Source organism: Cnephaeus nilssonii (assembly GCF_951640355.1).
Source record: "Cnephaeus nilssonii genome assembly, chromosome: 1".
In the NCBI taxonomy this organism is placed as follows: Eukaryota; Metazoa; Chordata; class Mammalia; order Chiroptera; family Vespertilionidae; genus Cnephaeus; species Cnephaeus nilssonii.
In genome coordinates, this window is record NC_137072.1 from 35,145,185 (window position 1) to 35,172,813 (window position 27,629).

General features: G+C 40.2%; 1 protein-coding gene across 11 annotated transcripts in view; it reads left to right on the top strand.

Moving 5' to 3' along the window:
• Positions 1–11,628: 11,628 nt before the first annotated feature.
• The window catches only part of CELF2 (CUGBP Elav-like family member 2), a 546,733-nt gene continuing 530,732 nt past the window's right edge, over positions 11,629–27,629 (top strand). For 5 of the 11 annotated variants that reach the window (XM_079768811.1, XM_079768803.1, XM_079768810.1 and 2 more), the window contains exon 1: positions 13,722–13,789. In XM_079768811.1, the coding sequence (XP_079624937.1) occupies positions 13,737–13,789 (53 nt within the window). In that variant the 5' untranslated portion in view covers positions 13,722–13,736. Of the gene's footprint in view, positions 11,693–13,721; positions 13,790–27,629 lie in introns of those variants that run through there. The other 6 variants (XM_079768800.1, XM_079768802.1, XM_079768808.1 and 3 more) reach the window with 4 other exon arrangements.

A 27,629-nucleotide genomic window follows, 5' to 3' on the forward strand; every position in this document is an offset into this window, starting at 1 on the left:
TCAATTGAGAATGCCATCACCAAATCAATCTGCTGCTGCTTCGTTCGATGTAGAATTACATCGTGAACAAAATTACATCACGGGTGATCTTTTGTCGTATAAAGGCATTTATGATCAAATAATACACACTGTCATTAACGGGGTTGGAGAAATCTTCTTAGATGTGCCAGGAGGAACTGGTAAAACGTTCCTAATTAGATTGATTCTGGCAGCAATTCGATCCCAAAATGACATAGCCTTGTCTCTTGCATTGTCCGGAATAGCTGCGACATTGCTACCAGGTGGAAGAACTGCTCATTCCGCTTTGAAATTGCCATTGAACATACAATTCATTGAAACTCCCACGTGCAACATTTCCAAAGCATCCGGCATGGCAAAAGTATTGCAGAAATGCAAACTTATTGTTTGGGATGAATGCACAATGGCTCACAAAAAATCACTCGAGGCTCTTGATCGATCATTGCAAAATTTGCATGGAAACATCAGACCATTTGGGAACGCATTAATATTGCTTGCAGGAGATTTCAGGCAAACATTACCTGTAATTCCTCGATCGACACCAGAGGACGAAATAAATGCTTGCCTGAAATACTCTACTTTGTGATGACACGTAAAGACGTTAATATTAACTACAAATATGCGTGTCCAGCTGCAAAACGATCGATCAGCTGAGATATTCTCATATCAATTGCTGGAAATTGGGAACGGAAAGGTGCCGGTTGATCTGACCTCAGGACGAATTTCATTGCCTCATAACTTCTGCAATTTAGTGACGTCAAAAGAAGAATTGGTTGAAAAAGTATTTCCCAATATTCAAACCAATTATAAGAATCACGATTGGCTGAGTGAATGAGCTATTCTTGCGACCAAGAACAAAGACGTCTACGAACTTAATATTATTCAGTCTAACATTCAAAGCGAGGCAGTCACATACAAGTCCGTCGACACTGTTGTGGAAGCAGATGAAGCGGTTAATTATCCAACAGAATTTTTGAATTCACTCGATCTGCCAGGGATACCACCGCACGTACTGCAATTGAAAATCGGCGTGCCAATTATCATGTTGCGAAATATCAACCAGCCAAAGCTTTGCAACGGCACGCGGCTTGCAGTAAAAAAATTAATGAGCAATGTCGTAGAAGCAACAATCTTGACAGGACCTTTCAAAGGTGAAGATGTCCTCATTCCTCACATTCCTATGATTCCAACGGATATGCCATTTCAATTTAAGAGATTGCAATTCCCAATTCGATTGGCGTTTGCAATCACCATCAACAAAGCTCAGGGCCAATCTTTAGAATTGTGCGGTTTAGATCTAGACAGGGATTGCTTCTCACATGGACAATTATATGTTGTGTGTTCTAGAGTCGGCAAACCAGACAATCTCTATATCTGCACAGACAATGAACAACAAAAAATATTGTATACCCACAAGCATTGTGAAATTAAACATATTAGAAACGTGCGTTTTCTCTTTTCTTTCTTTTCCATTTAACCAGACTGAGCCACAGCAATGCGTGGCCGGGTACAGCTAGTTTTATATAATAAAAGACACTTTGCCCAGTAAACTGCTAAAATTGTACCAGCAATGGAGTCTAGTACTAGAATAAAAACATCGCTTAATATCACCTAGCTATAATTGGGAAGGGTAGATAGGATTTAAAGGACAAAAGAAAAATGCAGATGAAATTAGGGCAAAATGATTAGGTTATGTCACAAGGGAGTAAAAAATAAGATAAATGTTTAAACCCCTGTTTTTCAAAGAAGCTTCTGACAGCTTAGAAATAATGATTTCATAAATAATAACATGATCTATAACTATGTAGAAGTGTGGACATATTTAGAAATATAAGATCAGAGACAAACTGCAGAAGAGGACCCTTCATATTTTTAAAAACAACTTTATATCTCCTAAGAGGATTAATAAATAGATAAAATAATATGACAGGTCACACTTTTCTGATTATAAAACGAAATAGATGGAGAGAACTTAAGAAAATAGAAAAATGTAAAGAAAATGAAATTATGTAATAATGTATTATTTTTGCATTTTCATTGCCAGTCATTTTTGCATTCATACACATAAGCGTGAAAGGTGGTGGTCACAAATTTGAAGCCCCTTGATGTGCTTTGTTTCATCTTCACAGTATGTACAGGGTGTCCCAAAAAATGTATACACACTCTAACAGCTGACAGCTCAATTTTGAAAATGAAATGTATTTTAATAAACACTGCCTTTGTGATTATTCTAAGTGTGTTTATACATTTTTGGGAACACCCTATATATAAACATTATAGATAGGAAGGTGATGATAGATGATAGATAGATAGACAGATGATAGATAGATAGATAGATAGATAGATAGATAGATAGATGATAGATAGATAGATAGATAGATAGATAGATAGATAGATAGATAGAAAGAAAATGTTGAGTCAACAATTAAAAAGCAGAATTTATGCCCTAGCCTGTTTGGCTCAGTGGATAGAGCATTGACCCTCAAACTGGAGGGTCCTGGGTTTGATTCCAGTCAAGGGCAGGTACCTAGGTTGCAGGCTCGATCTCAGGCCCTGGTCAGGGTGCATATCGGAGGCAACCAATCCATGCATCTCTCACACATCCATGTTTCTCTCTCTGTGTCTCTCCCCCTCCCTTCAACTCTCTCTCTAAAAAAAATAAATAAATAAAAGGAAAAACATCCTCAGGTGAGGATTCACAAAACAAAAAATTAGAATTCACATAAAAAATAAGATTTATGTCATCTCTGAATCAAGTGCAGATTTGGCCTCACTCTGCCATGGCAAGAACAGATGAGAACTAGATAGGGTACCTGTCCTTAGAGGGCTCCTTCTCCAGGAAGCCTCACTCCTACCTCTGCATCCTATTCCTTAATCTGATGCTGAATTCTCATTGCCAGTGATTATTCTTTCTTACAGTAAAGAGGAAAGTTGGGTGGTGGGGGGAGCAAAGATAATTTTAAAAGAGAAAGCTAGACAAAGAAGGCAGAGTGTTTCTTGAAAAACTGGAGAAAGGAAGATTATTGGATTTTAAAAGGCATCTTCCCTGCCAGCATTACTCACTATGATACCAATGTAGACTCTTGGCAATTGAGTTTACAACCCTGGTAGCAATGCCAAATATCGATAATGCATCATATACAACATGTTATGACCTGTTTTTTTCCACTTATTTTATTGTGAACATCTTTCAAACTTATTCCACCAAAACATGGTTTTCATGTCTTCATAATATCCCAATTATATATAGACACATTTTTTAATGCACCTTTAATTGTTGGATTTTTAAGTTGCCTCTAATAGCTCATTAATGGAATTAGTACTGCAATAAATTGTCTTCTATATAAATCTTAAAAACAAAAATTTTAAAAGCATAATTTCAGTATCAAATGGAAGAAATATTTAAACTTTTTAAATACATACCATCAAATTGCTTTCTGGACAGCAATTAAACATTCATACATGATTGGACACATTTAATCATATCTCATTCTGCCATTAAATATAATCTTCTAAAAGTGTTTAAATTCAAAGGGTAAAACACTATATCTCATTTTAAACTTTTATTTCTAGGATTCTTATAGAGATATTACATACATATTTTTATTTGAATTTCTCCTTCTGTACATTTTTGTTGTTGGCATTTGCCCACATTTTTCTAGTATTACATTCACAGGGTTTTGCTCCATTATACATGCACATTTCTTAATTTGTTTTTCATATTTCAATGTTATGTATGTTTTGACAAATGGAATTTTATGTAGTAAAATGTAAAACTTTTCTTCATATTTTTAATATTTGCTCTTATTTAAAAATTGTCTTTATAATTTATTTTACTTAAAAAGCAGAGAAATTTATTAAGACAAAGATTTGCCTCAGGTAGATTATCCTCTAATTTTCTGTAGTTACAGTTTTACATTTAGTTCTTCAATTTATCTACTATTTTTGTTTGATTACTACTATTCATATTCGTTTCTACTAATATGAATTGAGAGCCTAATATTTTTACCTCTATATAGTCTCCACAGTTTTTCAAATGATATTATTTGAGTCATTATTCTAGTTCTTCTGTTATGTTTCCTTTCATTATTTTTCTAGTCATGGAAAAGTATAAATACTATGTTTAATTTTGCACCAATAGAATCCTATGATAATTATTGTCTGGGTATGTCTTCTTTCCTTTTTTCCTCTTAGAAATATCTCTTTCACAATTGTACTTACATGCATATAAGTTTTTTGTTTGTCTGTTTTTAATTTATTTTTTATTGTTAAGCGTATTACAGACATAAGTTTTAGTTTATATGATGAATAATAGTTTCCCTCTGAGCACCTGAAGAGCTGTATGACTTTTGTTGCCAACACACTCAAATACTTTGATCCTTTGTAAGCTTTGGTAGAGTATGTATAAATCATACAGAGATGAGTATTGGGGGGGGGGGGGTATTGTTTTCTTCTTTAAATGAACAATTAGGGATGGATGTTTACAAAGGAAAGTATGAAGGCAAGTGAGTAGTCATCATTCTATATAATAAAAGGCTAATATGCAAATAGACCGAACGTCGGACCAACCGAATAACCCATCACTATGATGTGCTCTGACCACCAAGGGGCGTGTGTGAAACATGGCGGGCATCAGCAGTGGGTGGCAGAGCGTGGAACATGGTGGGCACCGGTTGCTGTCATTGGGGCGAGCTTCTGGTGGTTACTGAAAATTCTTTGCTCGCATGCACCACGGTCCTGCCCAGTGCTCACACCCACTGCTGGCAATGGCCCCACTCATACCCACTGCCAGCACCGGCCCCGCTCACACCTGCAACTGGTGCAGGAGCCATCACTCACCCCCGCTGCCAGCTCCTGGCACCGGTCCCAATCACTTGGCACTGTCAGCAGGTGTGAGCAGCTGCTAGCCCCAAACACCCCTGAGGGCTTCTCCACCTCCCCCTGCTCCTGAGGGGTGATCAGGGCAGCAGCCGTCGCTCACACCTGCTGCTGGTGCCAGCCCTAATTGCTCCACGCCACCAGTGGGTGTGAGCAGGGCCGGCGCCATCAGCATGTGGGAGCGGCGGCAGCAGGAGCGGGGCTGCTGGCAGACAGAGGACTGGAGGCCACAGCGGGAGGGACCGGGCAGGGGCACAGAGAATGGGCCAAGACCCGCCCCTGTGCCCACAGTAGCCTCGAGGCCCACAGTTCCTTTCAAGGTGCACGAATTCATGCACTGGGCCCTAGTATTACTATAGTTACCTAACTCAGAAAAGACAGTTGTAAAGGGAGGTGAATGGATGATCCATGCATCTTCAGTGATCTAAAAAGAATAAATCCAGGGTTTTGCCTTCTGCCTTGATATGTTCATGGTCAAGTTTTATTTAAATTACGACACTCATTAATTGAATTGTCCAGTGGGATTGCATTTATTGCATTTATGATATTAAAAATGCTTTCCCCTTCTTTCTGATTGCCCATGAGAGGATGCCCCTTGTGTATGCATGAGTGTGCGCTTAGTTTCAGATCATGCCACGTCCTCACTATGAAAATCATTTACCCTCTTTGTACTTTAGTTTCCTCATCTGAACAATAAAAATAGAGTGTGCTTCATAGGTGGCTGTGAGGATTATGTGAGTTTATTTTTGTAAAGCCTTTAAACAGTTCCTGATACATAGTAAATGCCATGTGTTTGTTTAATCAATGAAATTTCCCTCTATTTTTATGTCTAGGCCCTTCTATTTACAACTGTGTCTCAATTGTTTAGTGATAGTGATCTAAAAAAATGCTGACATACACTAGAGAAAATTAAATAAGAGCCCTCCAAAATATTTTGTAATCTAAATGGTTTTTTGGGAAAAATACAGTTGGACTTTTACCTAGTGATATATCTTAAATTGTGGCAAACTGCAGTTTTGCTTTCCTTTCTCTAATGTAGAATAGGAATCAGTAAATAAAATAGAAATGAGAGGAACCAGTTGGAGCTATGTCACACTTACTAATTACCACTTTACCAGTCAACAAAGAAGTATTTTCAATGAACTCAGGTCCCAATTTAATAAATGACTTAAAATTTTCTCATTAAATGGTGAGTTTAGGAATGTTGAACATTAGGTGGCTTTTAAGTTCATTGATTTTAATTTTTCATTATTTACTAAAATAGTGTGTGTGTTTTTTCTTTTTATCAACAATATAAATGGATATAGTTCCTATTCACCTTGGCTCATACAAGGCTTAGTTCAATACAGATCCTAAAACTATTCTTTAAAAGTCTCAATAAATTGTTTTCTTATTATTGTTGGATACTTTTCATCAGTACTCCTTAGAGTGTGGAAAGCAGACCAATGCTGGTCTGTGGATCGTTTGTTTATAATAAATTACACTGAGTGGCCAGATTATTATGATCTCTGAACGCATAATAATCTGGCTACCCAGTATATATATATATATATATATATATATATATATATATAGAGAGAGAGAGAGAGAGAGAGAGAGAGAGAGAGAGAGAGGCCCAGTACATGAATTCGTGGGTGGGGTCCAGCCTGGCCAGGGGGAGGGGACATGGGTGGTTGGCCGGCCTGCCTGCTGGTCAAACTCCTGGTCAAGGGGACAATTTGCATATTAGCCTTTTATTATATAAGATATATACTGAGTGGCCAGATTATTATGTGTTCAGAGATCATAATAATCTGGCCACTCAGTGTATAACAAATTTGTAACAATTAAGAGTAAGAGTTTAGACACATAACAATTTTATGGAGTAATTTTATGTCTATTAATCCAATAATGTAAAAAATGGGGCCCTGCCCAGTGTGGCTTGTTGGTTGGGCATCGTCTCATGCACCAAAAGGTTGCCAGTTAGATTCCTGGTCAAGCACATGTCTGGGTTGTGGGCTTGATCCCCGGTAGGGGACATGTAGGAGGCAGAGATCAATGTTTCCCGCTTTCTCTATTCATCTCTCTCTAAAAATCAATTTTTAAAAATAATAAAAATAAATAAAAATTGGGGGTTAGACATAAATTTGTAATTCAATGTTATTGTATTTTGCAAAAGTATTGGTGAGCAACATATTGGAAATTTAAAAGAAAAAGAAACCTGATCCTTCACCATGGTGAAAGGCACTGCCTTACCTATTAGACTAATTGGAAAATACTTTGGCATGTTAATGGAGCATTTGATTGCCAAATAAATACTTTATATAGTCAATCCATAATCAATATTTTTGTTTGTTGTGGTTACCACTTTGAATTAAATGAACAAGTCATTAAGTATTTAAATCTGTGTCTTCAAGTGAACTTGTTGCACTCTTTAATTCCACTTAGGTCTGCTGTTTTTTTTCTTTGAGGGTAACAATGGAAAGCTTATCTATTTCGTTTAGTGATTCAAGGGCAGTATTTGTGGTTAGTCAGTCCTTCCCCATGAGCAGATGTTGACATTGCTGCATTGACTGGAGACTGGGCAACACTGTTTGATTTTGCTCTAAAACTCAGATTTCCCTCTTAAAACCCTGTGAGGAGTCTTGTCTTTAGGCACACAAACACCCAAGTAATCTGAAATTGCCATTTAAAGAAAACAAAACAAAAAAAAACCACGATTATAAAATCAATGTTGCAGGCTTTATTCCCTGGCCTGTGATATGGGGACTGTCTGAACAATGTATCTTCCTTCTGGGCATTCCTTTGTCCCTCTTGGTGTAAGCCCTGAGTGCTAACAAAAACAGACTGGATATTAAAAGAAGGATATTACACAGCTTTTAAAAATCTCATCTTCCTAGGCAGTACAGGAGTTAAAGCTCTATTTTTTTTTTGTTCACTGTATGTACCAAATTTGGCCTGTGATTCCTTTGAATGGCATGAAAAACAGCAGGCTGGGTGTGAGTCTCCTCTCCTCTCTTCCTTTCTCACTTTTAAAATATGCCTGGCAAAGACTCAACACTCCCCCTCCCTCAGCTCCAATCCATTTGCCCTCCTGCTCAGCTGACTAAGACTCAATGAAAGATGCATTCCTTCCCAATTGTTAGGAGGGCCTTCGCCTGGTAGAAAATATTCCATACATATGTAGACGCTGAATAACAACACATTTGGTCTTTCCCCACACTTAGCAGGTTTTGTAGCTGTCTTTAGAGACCCTGTAGATTTTTTTAAATTTCCATAATAGCATTTTTTTTTTTAGTATTCCATAATAGCAATTCTCAACTCATTGACAAAGCACCTAAACACAGACCTTTGCTCATAGCATTTTCATCATATCAGTTCTTGTGAGTCAAACAGGAAAGCACTTGAAATCCCATTAAAGTTATAAGTGAATGCATTTATTTTTAAAGGGAGGAAAAACACCATCTTTGGAAGTGTGTCTCTATAGACATCCTTAAAGTGAAAATATGTACAATACACATTCTATGTAACTGAAGATGAATGATTAACTGTTCAGGTGCAAATTTCTTATGGGAGGAGCTGATGCTTGGTTCAAAAACAAGAAAACACAGCAGCTGAGTTAATTGGCAAGTCACTGCATAAAATAAATATAGAGATGCTCCCAAATTTCATAAAACATGAGCTTCAGTGCTTTTGAACACATCAATTTTATCAACACTTAAAATGCAATCAGCTAGCCAGTCTGAAGACAAGAAGGCTGTGTGTCATTTCCTTATTTCCAATATTGGAAGACAGACATACTTCAATCATATCACTGCTTTGTTGAAAAAGCAACCTGAAGTAGGGCTTTTTATGTTTGGCTTATCACAGCTAATACAATTTTTATAAAGCTTCAAGAACCTTTAAATAAATGTATTTTAATGACATTGGAACACCTTTATAAAAATCCATAAAAGAAAAATAATAATCACAGTTATGTTGCCATTTTTATTTAAAAGTCAGTCTAGCATCGGGTTGCCAGATTTGGCAAGTAAAAACACCAGACATGGGGTTAAAGTTGAAGTTGAGATAATATACAAATGATTGGGTGTTGTTTTTTATTGTAAATGTGTCCCATGCAATATTCGGGGCATACTCACACTAAGAATGCACTCCTTGTTTTTCTGAAATCCCCTTTAACAGGGCGTGCTGCATTTTATCGGGAAACCCTTGTTTATCATCCTTGCCACACTGTGGTGTGCTATGAAAAGCATGCAAAGCTGGATCCTATTTAAGGGTCAAGAACAAGTGCTGGAGTTTCTGAGCTCACTCCATCTGCCAACTTTAAAACTCTGGCACATCCGAAGACCAGGAACTCTTCTTTAACAGAAGTAGAATGCATTTCCAATTAGTCATTTCTGTTTCTTAAAGGGAGAGAGAGACCCTATCCACTTGAGAAAAAGGTTACAAGCTGGCAAGTAAGAAAAAGAAAAATCTGGAACAAGCAGGAGGGGAAATTTTATCAGGAAGTAACTGAGTTGGGCACAGAAAATGAAACACTTAGCTTAATGAGATTCCTAAGAATCAGAAATTGGAGATGAAGAGAGAGAAAATGAAAATAGGACATAGAGAAACATTTTCCATAGGAAAGTTGCTTTTTTTTTTTTATTCCTGATGATCAGAAAGTTAGACATTTTATGGGAGAGAAATTTCCTGAGACATCATACCTCTCTTTCTGAAGCTCTATTTAATAGTTAGTCCAACAGAATCCAATAGTTTTCCTTCTTTCTTCGGCTAATTCACACCTCCAGGTGCTTCTTGCTCCTTTGTATCCTATAAGATGAGTTCCCACAGATCCACACCTCTGACTCCAATGACATTGCCCACAACCATATGAAAACCCACCTGGGATGCTGCATGACCAGGGTAGATTTTCTGCTTGCTAGCTCTATCTTAGCATTTCCCAGAGTGTTCCGTGAGCGCCTGGGTCTGCTAGGAAATGCAGATGCCTTGGCTCCTGCTGGTGTCTCCTCACTGAGATTCTGCATTTCAATTTGCTTCCTGGTGACTCTAATCTCAATACATGTGGAATTCACAGGCTCATAGGCTTTGTGGCTCAAGGCTTGGGGTGTTGTTTGTTTGGATGAAAGAGGTATAAATAGTGGGGTTGCTTTTGGTTTGGATTTGGATTTTTCTTTTGGATTCTGTATTTGAGGAGAAGGAAGGGTATCATAGATTTTATTTATATGAAAAGGAGAATTATAAGTCTTGCTGATAGTAATAGTAGGACAATCATGAATGTTGCTTTAAATTGATTAATTCTTTTTTTTTTTTAACACATTGGGACCATTCAGGAAAGCCAAGTATTGAGCCATTATAAGCAACAACAAAATTAGATTTTTAAAGGGGTAAATTTATCAAAATGTAAGAAAAAGAAGACAAATGAAATGAAATCTTGTAATTCATATCACAACATAGAGGAAAATTATATATTTTTAGCCCATGATTCTGAAGGTTAGTCCTAACCTTTGAGTTTTATGTATAGAAAGTTTATTACTGCTTTTCCTGAGTTACAGATGAATAGTTGGCCTTGTTTTGGACAGGGCAGTATTTTGTTTGTTTGTTTGTTTGTTTGTTTGTTTTTAGTAATCACCCTCATAGTTGAAGGTGAGTGGTTGTCTTTTTCTTGGTAAGAAATGGATCTATTTGATCTGAAGCTGTTCAGAATCAGGGAATGCTTAGGGGAACAGGAAAAGGAAATCTGCAAGATATAAAGCATGGAATTAATCTACATCATGTGAAGAAAACACTTTGATCTTCAAAATTAAGAAAGAGAAGAGCAAAATATTCAGCCCATTTAATACAACCTTTAAAAGATCATTTAACTCTGTCACATCAAGTACTTTTAGGAAGTGGATTTCAAAGTGTGTCCTCCTTAGGAGTGAAAGCACAAGATTCATGCAATCCCTCTTACTCACCCTTAACCTGATCCCAACCCCAGTCCTACCCCCAAACAGACACACTCACGCTGCTTCAATATTTCTGCAGTGGTAGCTCCAGTGGGGTCCCAGAGACAGACCTTTTAGGACCCACATACACCCTGCGCATGACTAGCTCAGACCAGCTGCTTTCTTCTACATGTGCAAAGGTCCTAATGTGTGTTAACAAAATGGGGGTGCTCCTGGTAACGCACCTCATTAACAAGTTAGTTACTAGGACTGAAACAGTTAACACACCCAAAGAAATTAGAACAGTGCCTAGTACCTGGTAATAAACTTTCACTATTATTTGTTTCGGTTCTTGGACTTGGTACAAGATTTTTTATTCAAGGGAAAGTTTCTACTGCCTTTAAAAAGTTTTTGGAAGGCCTACTGCTTCGAAGCAGTATTTCATAATTTATGAGCATGCTTTTGTCCTTTTGTCCTTTGGCTGCAAGCTAAGTCCCTCCCCCTTTCGTCCATTAACCCTGAACTCCAAGGGTTAAAGACATATCCCCTTCCTTTCCCAGATGTGGGCTCAGGGGTGTGGTGGTTAATGATATAAGGATGATGTCATTATAGTAACAGAAACTATTGCATTATAATTTGTTGTTTTTCTCTTGTGAACATTTTAAAGGGAGAAACATTTTATTCATTATCTAAGCTTTCAGAACCCTTTGGAGGTACACTCTGCACAAATGCTGTTATTATCACCCACAGTCGGTGAAGTACTTGGGGATTAGACGCATTATGTAAATGTTTACACATTGTTACACTGTGGCCCAAGATCCACAGTGGGACAGCAAAGACAGCCGGGAAAGAAGCAAGAAGCCCCAGAAAGGCAATGGTTTTTGTAAAAGGTACGAAATTCTCTTTAATTTTAGCATAAAAATAGTTTCATTTCTGAAGAGTAATTTATGGCCATTAAGGAAAGTAACTATGGCTGTATAAGAGAAAACATCTAAACTGAGGATTTGCTGCATACTTTAAGGATAGGGTTCTTATAGAAAAGGCTAATAAGGAAATAGGGACTGGATTTAAAATGCTGTGAGGGGCATTTGGAATTGACTAGAAGAGCTTCCTGGCAATAAAAGCGGCATGTTTCCCGAAGCTGTCACCACCTCTTTGCCTATGGAAGGAACAGATTCTCTTACTTGATAGGTTCTGCCTGAAGGCAAAAACTTGGAACCCTTCTTCCCAGCTGACGATTTTAATCAGTAAGGTCATTACAGAACATTGAATCACACCATATTCTCTTCAAATCTTTACTCTTCTCTGAGGCAAAGATGCGGTTAGTACAAGGGTGTCCTGAACACCCCCAACACTCGCTAGAATCTTTGTAACCAAGAGAAGCAAAGATCAGTGCCTTTCCCTGGTCCGTGTGTCCAGGTAAATCATAATTGTTGTGTTAGGCCAGTAAAGCTGACTCTCCTTGTATGGCGGTAATCTTAAAAATTCATTTCAAAGTCAGTGTGAGAAAAAGAGGAATCAGTTACCAAGACAGACGACCAGACCAAGTACAGCACCTGTGGCATGCACATGTAATGAAAATCTTGACCTGAGAAACCAAGGTCTGTCCGTGCCTGGACTAGTTGATTTCACGGTCTTCAAATTCCAGAGTCCTGTGAGGACAGGGGGAAGCGTCACCTGGGCTGAGGAGTCTTAGGCAGGGCCCTGGAAAGCATAAGAAACCCAGACACTCAGGAAGGATCTACATCAGCACCGGCAGCACTGTGGGCACTGAGGACAAACAGTCCTGCTCTTGATATTTTAAAAATATCTGCTATGAACCGTTTCAGATGATTCCCCAAAGGATGTTCCGTTTTATTTTATTTTTTTTAATATATTTTATTGATTTTTTACAGAGAGGAAGAGAGAGGGATACAGAGCTAGAAACATTGATGATAGAGAAACATCGATCAGCCGCCTCCTGCATAACCCCCACTGGGGATGTGCCCGCAACCAAGGTACATGCCCTTGACCGGAATCGAACCCGGGACCCTTCAGTCCGCAGGCCGACGCTCTATCCACTGAGCCAAACCGGTTTTGGCTCCGTTTTAAATAAAGGGCAAAAGATACACAGGTTGAAGGAGAAAAAGCCACGCCCTTTTTTCTTAATGTTTAGATTCTACACCCTCCCCCCTTCATGTTATTTTAAAACACAAGAAAAAGAGGAGGGGAGAAAAGCAGTGGAGCAAAATCTCTGCCAGAAAACACAGTCAATTCTAGCTTGTTAGCAGCCCCGTTCCAAATTATTTTTAAAAAACAAATCCTAACAGTCATGTAGTTACAGCTTCTCAGGGAAGCTCTAAGCCCAAAGCTGGTGTCCCAGAACCACACACACACACACACACACACACACACACACACACACTCACACACACTCACACACGAAGAAAGAAACCTAACCAGTCTTCTGACAGGAATCTGAAAGCAAAATCTCTGAGGCAGCAACAATGCCCCAAAGGAGGAGAGGGCTGCAGCTTGCAGTAATCTGTAAATGATTGCGGGTAAAGTCTGGAGGCTTCAGGCTTGATCTGTGTTTGTTCCAAAAGAAAGCCAAGGAGGACGGTGTTAATAAAGAGAGATTTAACGGAGAGCTGTGCTTGGAATAAAGTGGGCTACAAAAAGGTCAAATTTGATCAGTTGGAGCAGATTACAAGAGCTTTAAACGGTGGTGTGGAGAAATGAGCCGGGGCTGGGAAGGAATATAGCACAAGATTGATTTGGGGGGTGGAGAAAAGCCAGGACAAGCGCTTATCAATCCTAGAAGTAAGAAGAGCTGTGCTGGGCGCCCCATGGCTCTGGCCTGAGCCAAGAAGCAGGCTGGCTGGTTTCTTCCCCTGCACCCACCCCCTCTCCCCTCCTCTCGGATTGGATTCGCCTTCAGCTGCCTCTTAGACAATGGTTTCCTTAATCTCTGACTTGGATCCACTCAAAGACTGGAAAGTTTTAAGGTAGGCCTGCTTTCTTTCTCTCTCATCGCTGCTTCAGTTCAGGGCCAAGTTCCTCCCCACCCCCACCCCAATTAAGGAGCGCTGGATGAGAAGCGAAATGCCTGTGGTGGCTTTCAGTGACAACCAGATCTGCGTGGAGGAACACTCCTTTTCCTCAGGGCCACAACCCCAGCAGTTGTGTAAAGCGAGGCGTGAGAAGTCCTCAGTCTCACTCCGGGGAATGCGGTGCATTTTAATGAGCGTGTGCGCAGTCTTACTGAAATGATTTCTGACACCAGCTCAGTCCCAGGAACCTGTTCTCATATTTATTATTGTGTTTCATGGGGCCCTGAAGAGATGAGAGTGGATGGGATGCAGCAAACTTTTGGGGACTTCAGATTAAAAAAAAAAAAGAAAGAAAGAAAGAAAAGCAAACTCTTTCCAGAAAGCATTATTTATTCCTGCTCTTCTTTTTACAATCTGTGGAAATATGTTCCTCCTATGTCCTCTCCTTCTCCCCAGGACAAATTTGGAAAAGCTAGAAAAACTCAGCTGACCTTAAAACTGAATGAGTAGAATTTATAAAATGAGTTCTTTCTCTGAATGCTCCTAAAAATGTGAACTCTGACCTTGGCATCGCTCAGTGGCCCAGGAAAATTAAAACCAAGGAACTCAAAGCAGCAAATTCATGTATTCTCTCCACCCAAGTCTCAGCCTACTCTTTTGATAGAGTTCACAATGAATTCAAAGGTTTAGCATAACACCAAATGGTATTTCCCAGCAAAAAAACACTTCTGACAAGTTTTAATATATAAAAAATTAAATTAAGGGATTTTTATTAAAAGTGATTCTATAAAATATCAAATTGTTCTAAATATCTACCCCAAAACACGGTTCCATTGGAACTAAATTTAGAATTAGAAGTATGTGTCTGTCTGGGATCTCTTTTTCCTGACATTAATCTTGTACCAGAGGCCCTGTGCACGAATTTGTGCACAGGTGGGGTCCCTAGGGGTAGCCTGTGGAGATCCCACCCAGCTCCCTCAGCACCTGGGAGCTGGGCAGTGGCCCCACCCACTGCCGCCACTGGTCACCATATGTGGGGAGATGGGCACAGCAATTGAGACCCCGCTCGCAACAGCTTGGCCTGGTGCTGCCCGCTCACCTGCTCCAACATCCCACCACAGTCCCGCTCTCCTCAAGGCCCATTGGGGCAGGCAGCGCCTCCACTGCCGCCCGCTGCCACGTCCCCGACGCCCGCCATGTTCCACACTGACCCCTGGTGGTCAGCGCATGTCATAGCGAGCAGTTGAACTCCCGGTCTCCGGGTCAAATGACCACCTGAGGAGACAATTTGTATATTAGGTTTTTATTATATAGGATTACTTAGCTATTTTTTATTTCCCTCTCATGAAGTCTGCCTTTTTGTTTGTCTACTTTTGTTTAAAAAAAGCAACAATATTATACAAAAGAGCAAATAGAAAAAAATACCCAATATCCATCTTAATGATTTTCTTGCTTTCTAGAACTTTATGTATATTTGTGTTGTAGATCATATTGTATGTGCCATTTTTAATCTGCTTAGTTTTTCCAGGTAAATATCAAACATATTTTCATGTTTCTGTTTACCATTCATAACCATGATTTTAATGGCTAAATAAAGCACCATAATGTTGGCGTACATTATTTACTAAATTATCATTTGTTGAAAATTTCGATTGGCTCCAGTCCTTGATTTGTATTAACAACAACTCAGTGAACATCTTTATGCATATAGATTTTTGCTTTCATTAAATAATTCCAAGGATTTCTAGGTGAAATGGCACAGTTTTATGGGTCTTTCAGTGATTTTTTTTTTCTGTTTATAGGTTTAAATTTTATTTGAAATTGAGAGATGGTAAAATACTTCTATAAATGTTTTCATAATACTGCTATTAAAATGAATTACATTCTTCTTTTCTTTAACTGGATTAGTAGTCTATTTCTAAAATTAAAATATTTCTTAACAATGCTTTTTAAAAATCATTTTTGGTGATTACCTTATTAATATTATTGCACAAGTGGATAAGGTAGGCCCTAGCTTTAAGAATGTGTGGGACAATACAACTTTTGATGATGTGGCCCTTAAAAGTCCTTTTTGGATGATGACCCCAAGTCTTAACCCATTTAAAAATCAGTCATAACATTGCCTTTTCCCTAATGTGTCCCAAACATAAGTAAAATTTACTTTATGGCTACAGTAAGTAAAGCTTCCCAAACTTGGATTGGCAAGACCTGGCAAAGATATAAAGTTTTACATTGACCACTTTGGGTACGCCAGGCTCATTGTCTTCACCTCTTCTTGGCAAGCATAATTTTATCATCCTTTTAACTGTGTGTAATGCTTTCCTGAAGTAGGGAATTGTAAAGGGGATAGTGTTTATGAATTGCATTTTATATTCCTTCATGGTTTACAACGAGGACTTTTTTTAGCTAACCAGTCAGTCACTGACAATGAGTCTCTGCCATCATATGTGAGAGAATCAAAGATATAACATGGCCTTATAAATGGGACAACTAGCAGGAGAATGAAGATGTGTGTGCTTATGCCATCCAGGATTGTATGTGATATGACTTACATCAATAAAATGCTTTAGACATCCCAGAGGGGAGAGACCCCATTCCGGTCAGGAAAAGGAGCACTGTTACTGCCCTTGTCTGATTAATAAATGAGCAGAATGCTTAATTTATGACAGTGGAAAGGTTTCAAACCTGGAATGTTTTCCGACGTTGCCTCCAGGTATGCAGCCTGGAATTCTGCCAAACCTGTTGCTCTTGAAAAGTGATCGTAAGGAACAACTTTTTAAATCTGCTGACACCATAATTTAGTGTTTTAAGATATGATCTGCTGCTGGGATACAAGTTCAGGTCATAAACCTTTCTTAAGAACTGTATATATCATTCTAGGTATATTTTGTCAAATGGAAAAATCAAGGCAGTGAATCATGCTATTGGCTGTTTTAATGTAATGTCTATGCTAAGGGGCATTAAAGAAATCTAACTTCCATCTGAAAACATGCCAATAATTTTCAACAGTAAGACTCCCCTCTTGACCATTGAGAAAGGACAAACACAAAAATTTCGCTCAAAGAAAACATTCAAAATCAGCTAAATCAATAAAAAGTATTCTTAGTGCACAGAAGAAACAGGAAATGACAATTTAGACCTCATATTAAAATAATTAAAAGAAAAACACCCTGGCAATATGATTAATACAAGACTGAATGTTTATGGGTATTACTTGAGGGGAAAATAGTTGACAATGAGGGAGAGTTAACGGGGGGGTGAACCTCTGAATACCTAGCCTTTGCTATACACTTCCAGCCCCTGCATCACCTCTTTGAAAGAGTCTAGAAAACCCCAAATCTAGTTTAACTCTACCATTAAGAGATGAAGGCATTGAGCACAGACTAGATGAGATCACAGAATTCATTAACGGAACAAGTTGTCGCTATACCCTTCCCTTGAACTCCATCATGTTGGCTGAGGGATTTTATTCACCTTCCCTTCCCTTTCCATCTCTCCTCCCATAATTTAAGACAGCTCAACCCAGGCTTCTCCTCTGAGTTCCCAGACTTCTCAGCGCAGCCAATGGTATGTCTTAAAGATGACTGGAGCTCAACAGGCTGTAAACTATATATATATAATCACCCCCAAGACCTGATTCCTTTCTGGTGCTCACAAGCTAATGAGTCACACAGCTATCTAGCCAGGTACTCAAATTGGAAAGCAAGGCATCCTCCATAAGCCCCTACTTTCTCGCTTAATTACATCTACACTGTCACCATCTCCTGTTGATTTCATCTCATAAACATCTACAGACTCTTCACTTTCTCCACCTTTCCTTGCTATCATCTCTATACGACTTCCCAACACATCTCCCTGCTTCAGTTCTTGCTCTCAGTCTATTTTCCACACAAGAGGAATGAAAAAAAACTTCAAAAGACATAAATAATATGGTGTGGCTTTTCTATTTAAAAGCCTCCCATTACTATTCAAATAAAAGCCAGAATCCTTATTCTAACCTCCATCTGACTTAGCCCTGACTACCCCTCCAGCCATATCTCCTCCCTCTCTCCCCACAGACCATGTTGCTTCAGCCACTCTGGTCTTCTGTCTCTTCCTCAGACAAGTCAAGCTTATTTTGGACTTAGGATATTTGCACAAGCTACTCCTCTCCCTACCTGGAAATCTGCTATTGGCAGGGCAGGATGCTGCTTGTCATACAACTCTTAACTCAGATTCACCTTCTTGGTGAAGTTGTCCCAGACCCCACAATTTAAAGTCATTGAAAAGCCACTCTCTAGCATATATCCCTGATAGGTTGAACCATGTACAATTGCCAATATTGAACCATTTTTGACTTATTAAAAAAAAACCCTCAATCTCATATGATTTAATTAGTATTCTCATCACAGCACTTACCAATACCTACTATTTTCACATATACTTATTTATTATCTCTCTGTCTCATTAGAGAGTATATGGTTTGTGTGGTTAATTGGATATACCCAGTACCTAAGATATTTCCTGATGCATAACAGATACTGAATGAGTGAGTACATGAATTAATGAAGTGCTTACTATTTGTCTCTCTCATCAACTTTACCCTCCCTAAGGCCAGAAGCTTTACCTATTTTGTTCACACTCTAGTGCCAGTATTTACCGCAGTAGTGGTGGTATGTTATGTGGAATGAATGAATGAATGAATGAATGAATGACTCACTCCTAACTCCCAACTTACTATTTCTATCTCCAAGTCCTCATTTCCATTCCAATCAGTAAAGTGTCTGAATTTGATAACATGGAAAAATTTTAAATTGTCTGATAGGCATCTATTATTCAAGCAGAATTCATTCCTTCTACACAAGAGAATGATCTAGATTGGGGCTTGACAAACTTCTTTTATAAAGGCAAGATAGTAAATACTTTAGTTTTTTGTGGCCACAGAATTTCTATTGCAATGATCCACCTATTCTGCGAGTTAAAGTGAAAGTAGCCACAATATGTAAGTAACTAAGCTTAGGTGCAACCCAATAAAACTTTATTTACAAAAATAGGCAGTGGGCTGGACGTGGCCCATGTGCCATTGTCTACCTCTCATCTATTATCTAGGCTAACGATCTGACCAACGAGAAAATAAAAGTGTTTTTTTTGGTATATAATTGGAAAGAAGTTTTCAATTTCAATTTTCACATGACAAAGTACATTTCGTAAATTTGCCTTGTTATTGGGAAAAAAGATTTTAAAGATCTTGATAATATTTCAAAGGTCAAAAATATTTTAGGTCATGAGTACTTAATCTCCCAAAGATGATTATGGTCTGGAGAAAATTTATGGCTTAATACATCCCTGAAATGTCTGGATGAGACTTAATGCTATATAACAAAACGCGCTTTGCTGTTCCCTTTATGGGTGTGTGAGAAACTCCCATTAATGAGAACAGCACATGGTGATGGAAAAAATAGACCAGATCCTGACATGTTTGGCCTTCTTTCTTTGTTTTTCATTGCTTTCTCTAGCTCATTTAGGGGACATTTCCCTTTCACATGCCTGATAAATCTCCCAAGATAAATTCCAAATTCACAGAGGAAAGCTTGCTGTGTAAATTTGAATGAATGCCCCATGTAGATACTCTTCGGCTCACATTGCATGACAACTTGGAGATACTTGGAGTAAGGAGAGGTTATGTGGAAGCTCTGTTGGTGTCCACTGAGGGAAGGCTGCAATCTGAAGTTCAGGTATTAGTCTTCTTAGAGGAAGAGATAATAATTACGAATGCTTTCTATATGCCAGGTATTATGCTAAGTGCTTTATAGTTAATATGTCATTTAATCTTTGCAACAACCCTATGAAGTAGGTGCTCCCTTGTGTCACAATGTGGACTTGGTCTTTACTGAGCCAGAGCACCTAACAATGATACTATATACTGTTCTGGCATTGCACCTTTCCTTGGTACATTGGTAACTTGACGAAGCATGTTGTCTTAACTATGCCTCAGGTGGGAAAAATTTGCACCACATTATTCTTCCTTTTCCCACAGGAAAGACTGAAGAATCATGACCTACTTAGTACAGGGTATTTTTTAAAAAAAACTTTGCAAGAGCAGGGGGGAAGTAGGCTATGAGAATATAGAGAAGATTCTATAATAATTCTCTAGGTAGAATGAATTACTGTATATGTTTATGAAAGTGAATACAAGATCTGGGTCTCTTAAATAATATATTATATTAGAGAATAATCTATTTTTCACAAAGCATAACTAATGTAGCACATGATATAACCAATAATGACAAAAATTATTATAAGATCACATAAAAATGCCATTGCATTTTCATCTCATTCCAGCATTCTAAAAAAATAAATAAAAAATGCCCTTATGAGTTATTTCCGCTCCATTGACACAAATAACCAGTAGAAAAATATTCACATGATGATTACTTTTTCCCCTCCTGACTGGGTCCGTTTCCCTAGTGGGCTGAACCAGCACAGTATCAAGGACAATATCACCAAATTCAGATCATTTGAATTCTCTGTTAAAAGAAACACAAGAAGAAATTTCTCAAGTAATCTGGTAAACATCTCCCAAAGGTCAGAGATCACAGTGTCACAGTGAAGCTATTTTCCCAAAATAGAGGAGAACCACCTGACACTTTTATTCTACCATTTGGGAATAAAAACCAGAATGTGCCCCTTGCTTCCCTACACTCTCCAAGTGTGTGTTTAGGCTCGAAGTCCCAGAATACTAGAATCATATGCTATGGATAGTGAGTTTTGTAGGAGAGGACTCTGTGTTCAGGTTTCCTGTGTGTTCTCATGCAGAGCCTCTTTGTTTACCTCCTCTCTGTATTTTAATGCAACAGGAAGAGGTACATCAAGAGCTCAACTAATCCACTCTCCTTTCTTCAATTCTATTTTTTTTTAAATCTTTACTCTCCACACCCCTAATTTTTTATGAAGACATGGACTATCTTTTTTGTCACTGTGTCTCCAGCAGTGTCTAGTCCTGTTCCAGGTTTTTACTTCCTAATTTAAGCTGAGAACTTTTCACTAAACCTTTCTTGCTGCAATCCCACCTTCCAAAAGAAGGAAGATGTCCTTCCCCTGAATGCTTATAGCACTGAATCTAAACCTGAGATCTTCAAATGCAAGTGCATATTTTCTCCTTTGTAATATATATAGACTAGAGGCCCAGTGCACAAAATTCTATATATTCAGGGTAGGGGGGTGGGGGGGTGTCCCTCAGCCCAGCCTGGGACCCCTCGAGAGGTGGGATCGGGCCTAAACAGGCAGTCGTACATCCCTCTCACAATCCAGGACTGCTGGCTCCAAACCGCTCACCTGACTGCCTGCCTGATTACCCCCTAACCACTCCCCTGCCAGCCTGATTGACGCCTAACTGCTCCCCTGCTAGCCTGATGCCCCTACCTACCCTCCCCTGCTGGCCTGGTCACCCCTAACTGCCCTCGCCTGCTGGCCCGGTCACCCCTAACTGCCCTCCTTTGCCAGCCTGGTAGCCTCTAACTGCCCTCCCCTGCCAGCCTGGTCACCCCCAACTGCCCTCCCCTGCAGGCCTGGTTGCCCCTAACTGCCCTCCTTTGCCAGCCTGGTCCCCCCCCCCCCCCAATTGCCCTCCCCTGCTGGCCTGGTTGCCCCCAACTGCCCTCTCCTGCAGGCCTGGTCACCCCTAACTCTCCTCCCCTGCAGGTCTGGTTGCCCCCAACTGCCCTCCCCTGCTGGCCCAGTCACCCCTAATTTCCCTCCCCTGCTGGCCTGGTCACCCCCAACTGCCCTCCCTTGCCAGCCTGGTCACCCCTAACTGCCCTCCCCTGCAGGCCTGGTTGCCCCAACTGCCCTCCCCTGCAGGCCTGGTTGCCCCCAACTGCCCACCCATGCCAGCCATCTTGTGGCGGCCATCTTGTGTCCACATGGGAGTGGCCATCTTTGACCACATGGGGGCAGCCATCTTGTGTGTTGGAAAGATGGTCAATTTGCATATACCTCTTTATTATATAGGATGTAAATGTAGATGTAGATGTAGATATATAGATATAGATATAGATATAGATATCCTATATAACAAAAGGGAAATATGCAAATCGACCGAATGACAGAACGACCAGTTGCTATGATGTGCACTGACCACCAGGAGGCAGATGCTCAATGAAGGAGCTGACCCCTGGTGGTCAGGCAGACGGCTGGCTAAAGTAGCGGTGGTGGTGGAAGCATCTCCCACCTCTGCAGCAGTGCTAAGGATGTCTGACTGCCAGCTTAGGCCCACACCCTGGAGTGAGCAAACCTAAGCCATCAGTAAGACATCGCCTGAGGGCTCCCAGATTGTGAAAGGGCGCGGGCCGGGCTGAGGGACCCCCCTCCCCCCTGCCCACCAAGTGCATGAATATCATGCACTGGGCCTCTAGTAGATATATATCTTTGTTCCATTATTATGCTGTGAACTCTCTGAAGATAGATAAGGTCCATATCCAATTCATTGTTGTGTCCACTTGCATCCTTCATATCACTAGACACTGCATTTTGCCCAGCCAGTACTTGAATGGACATCAGCACATTTCTCATTATAAGATGAGAGATTGAATCAGATTATATATCTAAGGATTTCCATTCATAAATTATATGATCAGTGAGATAGAACAAAGAAACATTCTCTCACAGATTCTGAGTCCCACCTCTGAGCCATACCATGCATCCTTTGCCCATACTGTAGAGTTTTTCTGGAAGCCAAGCAATTATCTTTATATTGATCCTCATTTCCCTTCAAAGATCTTTTATTCCAAATCTTTCTGTAGAATTAATAGACTGAACTATAAACCTGTTTTCAGATGTTCTATCTCTGAACTAGGGCTATAATGTAAATCAGCTGTTACAGGGATGCATTCTGCTGATACCTACTGACATTAGCAGTCATGTGACTATTCCTATGGGCTGAGTATTGCAATCTAACCAGGTTGCAGGTGTTATCCTTAACGATGGCTTTGAAATTCTATTTTGTTTTTCATTGCAATAGTTTTTCATTCTTATGGAGACACAAATACTTAAGCCAGAAAGAAGTGTTAAAGGCCCATGGAAACTGCAATTCTATATATTTTATCATGTTTCCTGGTGGATAAGTGAAAGATTTTATAAACTGGAAAATTGTTGTCCTCATTTAAGTTTGGCATTTATAAATGAAACCTCATACTTCTTCCAAGTCTTGGCAAATGGCTTCCAACCATCATTATCTTCATTATTGACCATAACAGCCATTAGTAAGTGTCCAAAAGCTGGAATACTCTTCCCTTATTCTCCATGAAAACACGTGTTTAAAAGGTTTGTACTAACCTGAGCTCCTCGGTGTAACTTTGCCTAACAATTCTATTCAAATTGGCCACCTGCCTCATTGCAACTTCCTCAACACTTAGTTATCACTCTCCAGAGATGTAGCTGAAGTAACTATTTGGAATGTGGATTTTTTTTTTAGATATAATTAACACATTACATTATCTTAGTTTCAGGTATACAACATAATCTATAATAATAAAAGTGTAATATGCTAATTAGACCGGACCGGATGTCCTTCGGGACAGAGCCAGGGCTGCTGATGCAGGATTGAGGAAGCCGCCATGGCTGCAAGGGAGGAATCCAAGACTATCCTATCTAATAAAAGAGTAATATGCAAATTGACCATCACTCCAACACAAGATGGCTGCCCCCATGTGGACACAAGATGGCTGCCACAAGATGGCCAGCTGGGGAGGGCAGTTGGGAGAGACCAGGCTGGCAGAGGAGGGAAGTTGGGGATGACCGGGCCTGCAGGGGAGAGCAGTTGGAGGGACCTGGCCTGCAGGGGAGGGCAGTTAGGGGTGACCAGGCCTGCAGGGGAGGGCAGTTAGGGGCAAACAGGCTGGCAGGGGAGCAGTTAGGCATCAATCAGGCTGGCAGGGGAGTGGTTAGGGGGTGATCTGGCTGGCAGGCAGAAGCGGTTAGGGGCAATCAGGAAGGCAGGCAGGTGAGCAGTTGGGAGCCAGCAGTCCTGGATTGTGAGAGGGATGTCCAACTGCCCGTTTAGGCCCGATAACACCGGGGTCCCAGATTGGAGAGGGTGCAGGCTGGGCTGAGGGCCCCACCCCCGTGCATGAATTTCGTGCACTGGGCCTCTAGTTGTAAATAAAGCTGCAATGAATGGGAGTGCATATACCTTTTTGAGTTAGTGTTGTCATTATTTTGGATAAATACCCAGAGCATAATTGCTGGGTTATATGTATGGTAGGCCTATTTTTAATTCTTTAAGGAACCTTCATACCGTTTTCCATGGCTGCACCAATTTTCAATCCCACCAACAGTGAACAAGAGTTCCATTTTATCCATATCCTTACCAACACTTGTTTTTCTTTCTGATAATGGCATTCTAACAGGTGAGAGGTGATATCTCATTCTGGTTTTGATTTGTATTTCCCTGATGGCTGGTGATGGTGAGCACCTTTTCATGTACCTGCTGGCCATCTGTATGTCTTCTTTGGAGAAATGTCTATTCCAATTATCTGCCCATTTTTCTTTTTCTTTTTAAAAATATATTTTTATTGATTTCAGAGAGGAAGGGAGAGGGAGAAAGAGACAGAAACATCAATGATGAGAGAGAATCATTGATCAGCTGCCTCCTACACCTCTCCCCACATATACATACACACTGGTGATTGAGCATACAACTTAGTCATGTACCCTGACTGGGAATTGAGCTGTGAACTCCTGATTCATAGGTTGATGCTCAACCACTGAGCTACACTAGATGGGCTATCTGCCCATTTTTAAATTGGATTATTTGTTGGGTGTTTTTTTTTTTTTTTTGCTTTTGGGTTGTATGAGTTCTTTATATATTTTGGATATATGTTATTATATATATGATTTCAAATACTTTACTCCATTTAGTCAGTTCCCTTTTCATCTTGTTGATAGTTTCCTTTGCAGTACAAAATGGAATGTGTTTTTTATTTACTTATCTATTTCTTTGGGTTACAGAGTAACTTCCATGAAAGCAGAAACCACATTAGAATGCCCACTCTGATAGAGTGTTTATGAAATGTGCACATTTGCAAAACATAAAAATATAATTATTTTACACAGAGAGGAAAATGTAAGATTGGGTACTATTAAATGGCATTTTGCTTAGGAATCCAAGAATATTTTGATCCTGAGGTAGACCCCTCATGTACAAATTTTCAGAGCGACTAAGGATAGAGGAACCAAGATGGCGCCCATCAGTTTCTTAACTGAGGATTCTGAAAACTATTTGTTTGGAAATCTCTGGAAGTGCTGGAACATTCTATGATACTTAGCCAGCCTTCTCCACTGCCAGTTTTGCCAAACCCTGACTCTCATGTCCTGAGAGAAACAATGGCAAATTGAGAAGTAATCTATATTATAAAAAGCCAGTGACCATAACGCTGTAATGACCAAACGATCAGTCACCAGGAGGTGCATGGAGCACCTCTCGGTCCCTCCTCCCCTCCCCCCGCCCTCGAGCTGCTCTCGGTGGGGCAGCGGGGCCGGGCTCACAGCTTGCAGGACAGGGCTAGGGGCTCGCACAGCGTGGTGGGGCCGTGGGGCTCGCGGCTTGTGCGGCCTGGAGGGGCTGGCAGTTTGCATGGTGGCTCGCGATGGCGAGCTACTCACGCATGATTTCATGTGTCCTGGGCCTCTCGTATTGTATAATTAAATGTGCATTGGTTCAAAACCCCAATATATATAAATTGAATGAGTTGGTCTGGACTGTTAGGACACCCATTTCCTCCTTAATCTAATCTAGATTGTCCCAAATAATTTCTGCTCTGTTTTATGCTGAAACCTCAGTCTATTAGTTAGGAATGTTTCAGTTGTATGTAACCAAACATTGAATATTTCAGGTCCATTTTACAGTGATCTGGACCAAGGGTTGGCAAATTTTCTCTATGAAGGACCAGTTAGTAAATATGTTTGGCTTTGCTGACAAACCATATGGTCTCTGTCACAACTACTTAACTCTGCCATTGTAGCACAAAAGCAGCCAGAGGCAATATATAAATTAATGGGCAAGATGGGATTCCAATAAAATTCTACTTAAAAAAAAAAAACAGGCAGAGGTCTGGATTTGGCCCATAGGCCACTTTGCTGACTACTAGGTTAGCCAATGGACCATATATGCTCCATTGAGATTTAGACCTTTCAGAGCCAAACAGCCAGGTCAGCAAGAGGGAAATTGGACCAGAGAAAGCAGCAAGAGAAAATGTTCCCTATGTGTTATGTACTGATCTGACCTGAACTGCACTGGGCTTTAGCCCCTGGGGAGAAAAGAGTGTACAAAGAGTGAGGGAGGGATAGTTGGACTTTCTCTGACCCAGGATCACCTTTCACTTTGGCTATGTGGAGGCAAGAGCACACTGCCTTTTAAGGAAGAGCCAATCTTCTAACCCATCTGACCTTGACAATGACCTGGAATCTCATCCAGGCATAGCAGGAACTCATCCCACTGGGGAAGGGGACAGATTTTGAAATGAGGGAGGGAAGAAAACAGGATCCTTGAAAAACCTGGCCTAAGAGGATTAAAGGAGTTGTGAAAGGAAGGCAGCTGGGATAATTTATTGCCCAATGCCCTGGAGGGCCAGAAAATGACTTCTGAGGAAATAAAACTTGACTCTCCATGCCTTTCGTCTGTATCCACAATTGCCATCTTCATTGCCAGCAAATCAACCTCTTCTTTAGGATGTGGTTAGGCATTTTATTACTAAACAAAAAGAAAGCTCATTCCTGGATTGCATGCTAGATTGAAAACATGCATGATCATAACAAGCAAAGAGATTTTGCATCTCATAAAAGCCCCCGTTTTCTGCTTATAACAGGTACCTCTTTGCCCCCATGGTGATGGGTCATTCATCATAATCACCACAGAACAAAAATAGAATTTTTAAAGATATTTAGGATTACCCTTGGCCAAATGAAGTAACATGGCATTTCCAACTTCCTCCTACTTTAGAAGGTTCTTCAGATCGATCAATCAGTTATAGCTCTCTATGAATTTAAACCAACACAATTTGACATCAGGGAACTTACATTTTAAGACTTACTTCTGCGGGGAGCAGAAGGATACAGGGATCAGAAGTTTGGTGAGGCCTCCTCTGTCACGGCCCCATAGGTTCTATCTTGAAGGCCTGAGTCAGGAATACTCAGTTGTGAGCCAAGTTCCTCGGTGTGTGTGTGTGTGTGTGTGTGTGTGTGTGTGAGAGAGAGAGAGAGAGAGAGAGAGAGAGAGAGAGAGAGAGAGAGAGAGATAGCGCTTGAGTTTGAGAGCTTTATCTACTCTTGAATCTTAATCAATTACCACTTTACAATAAATTACTCTTAAATTACTAGATCAAAAGAGTCAGTGTCCTTTGTCAAAAAACTAGAATTATATAAGAAAGGACTTCAAGAAAATCACTGGAGAGGAAGTGGTTTGAGGCAGAATTTCTTTCTTAAAGACATTAATTTCATGATATCATCCTCCCAAATGGCAAAAACCCTCTTAGCACCTGCCCTGCCCAGATGCCACTCAGGTCCCCCCCTGACTGTGGCCTCTGTCCCCCTCCTGCCCCTCCCCCCTCCTGGAGCAGGAGGCAGGTTTCATCTCTGGGCACTGGCATTGGTGATGAGGGACAGGAAGTGGCAGGATGGAGCAGCACTGCATAAAGCAGTTTTCTCAATTAATATTTCTGTAGGAAAGGAAGGGTCCTTATTTTCATCTTTGGAAGTGGAGTGAGTGTGTTTGAGGAACACAGCTCTTGAGGACATGGGTTTTGTAAAACCTGTGTCCCCA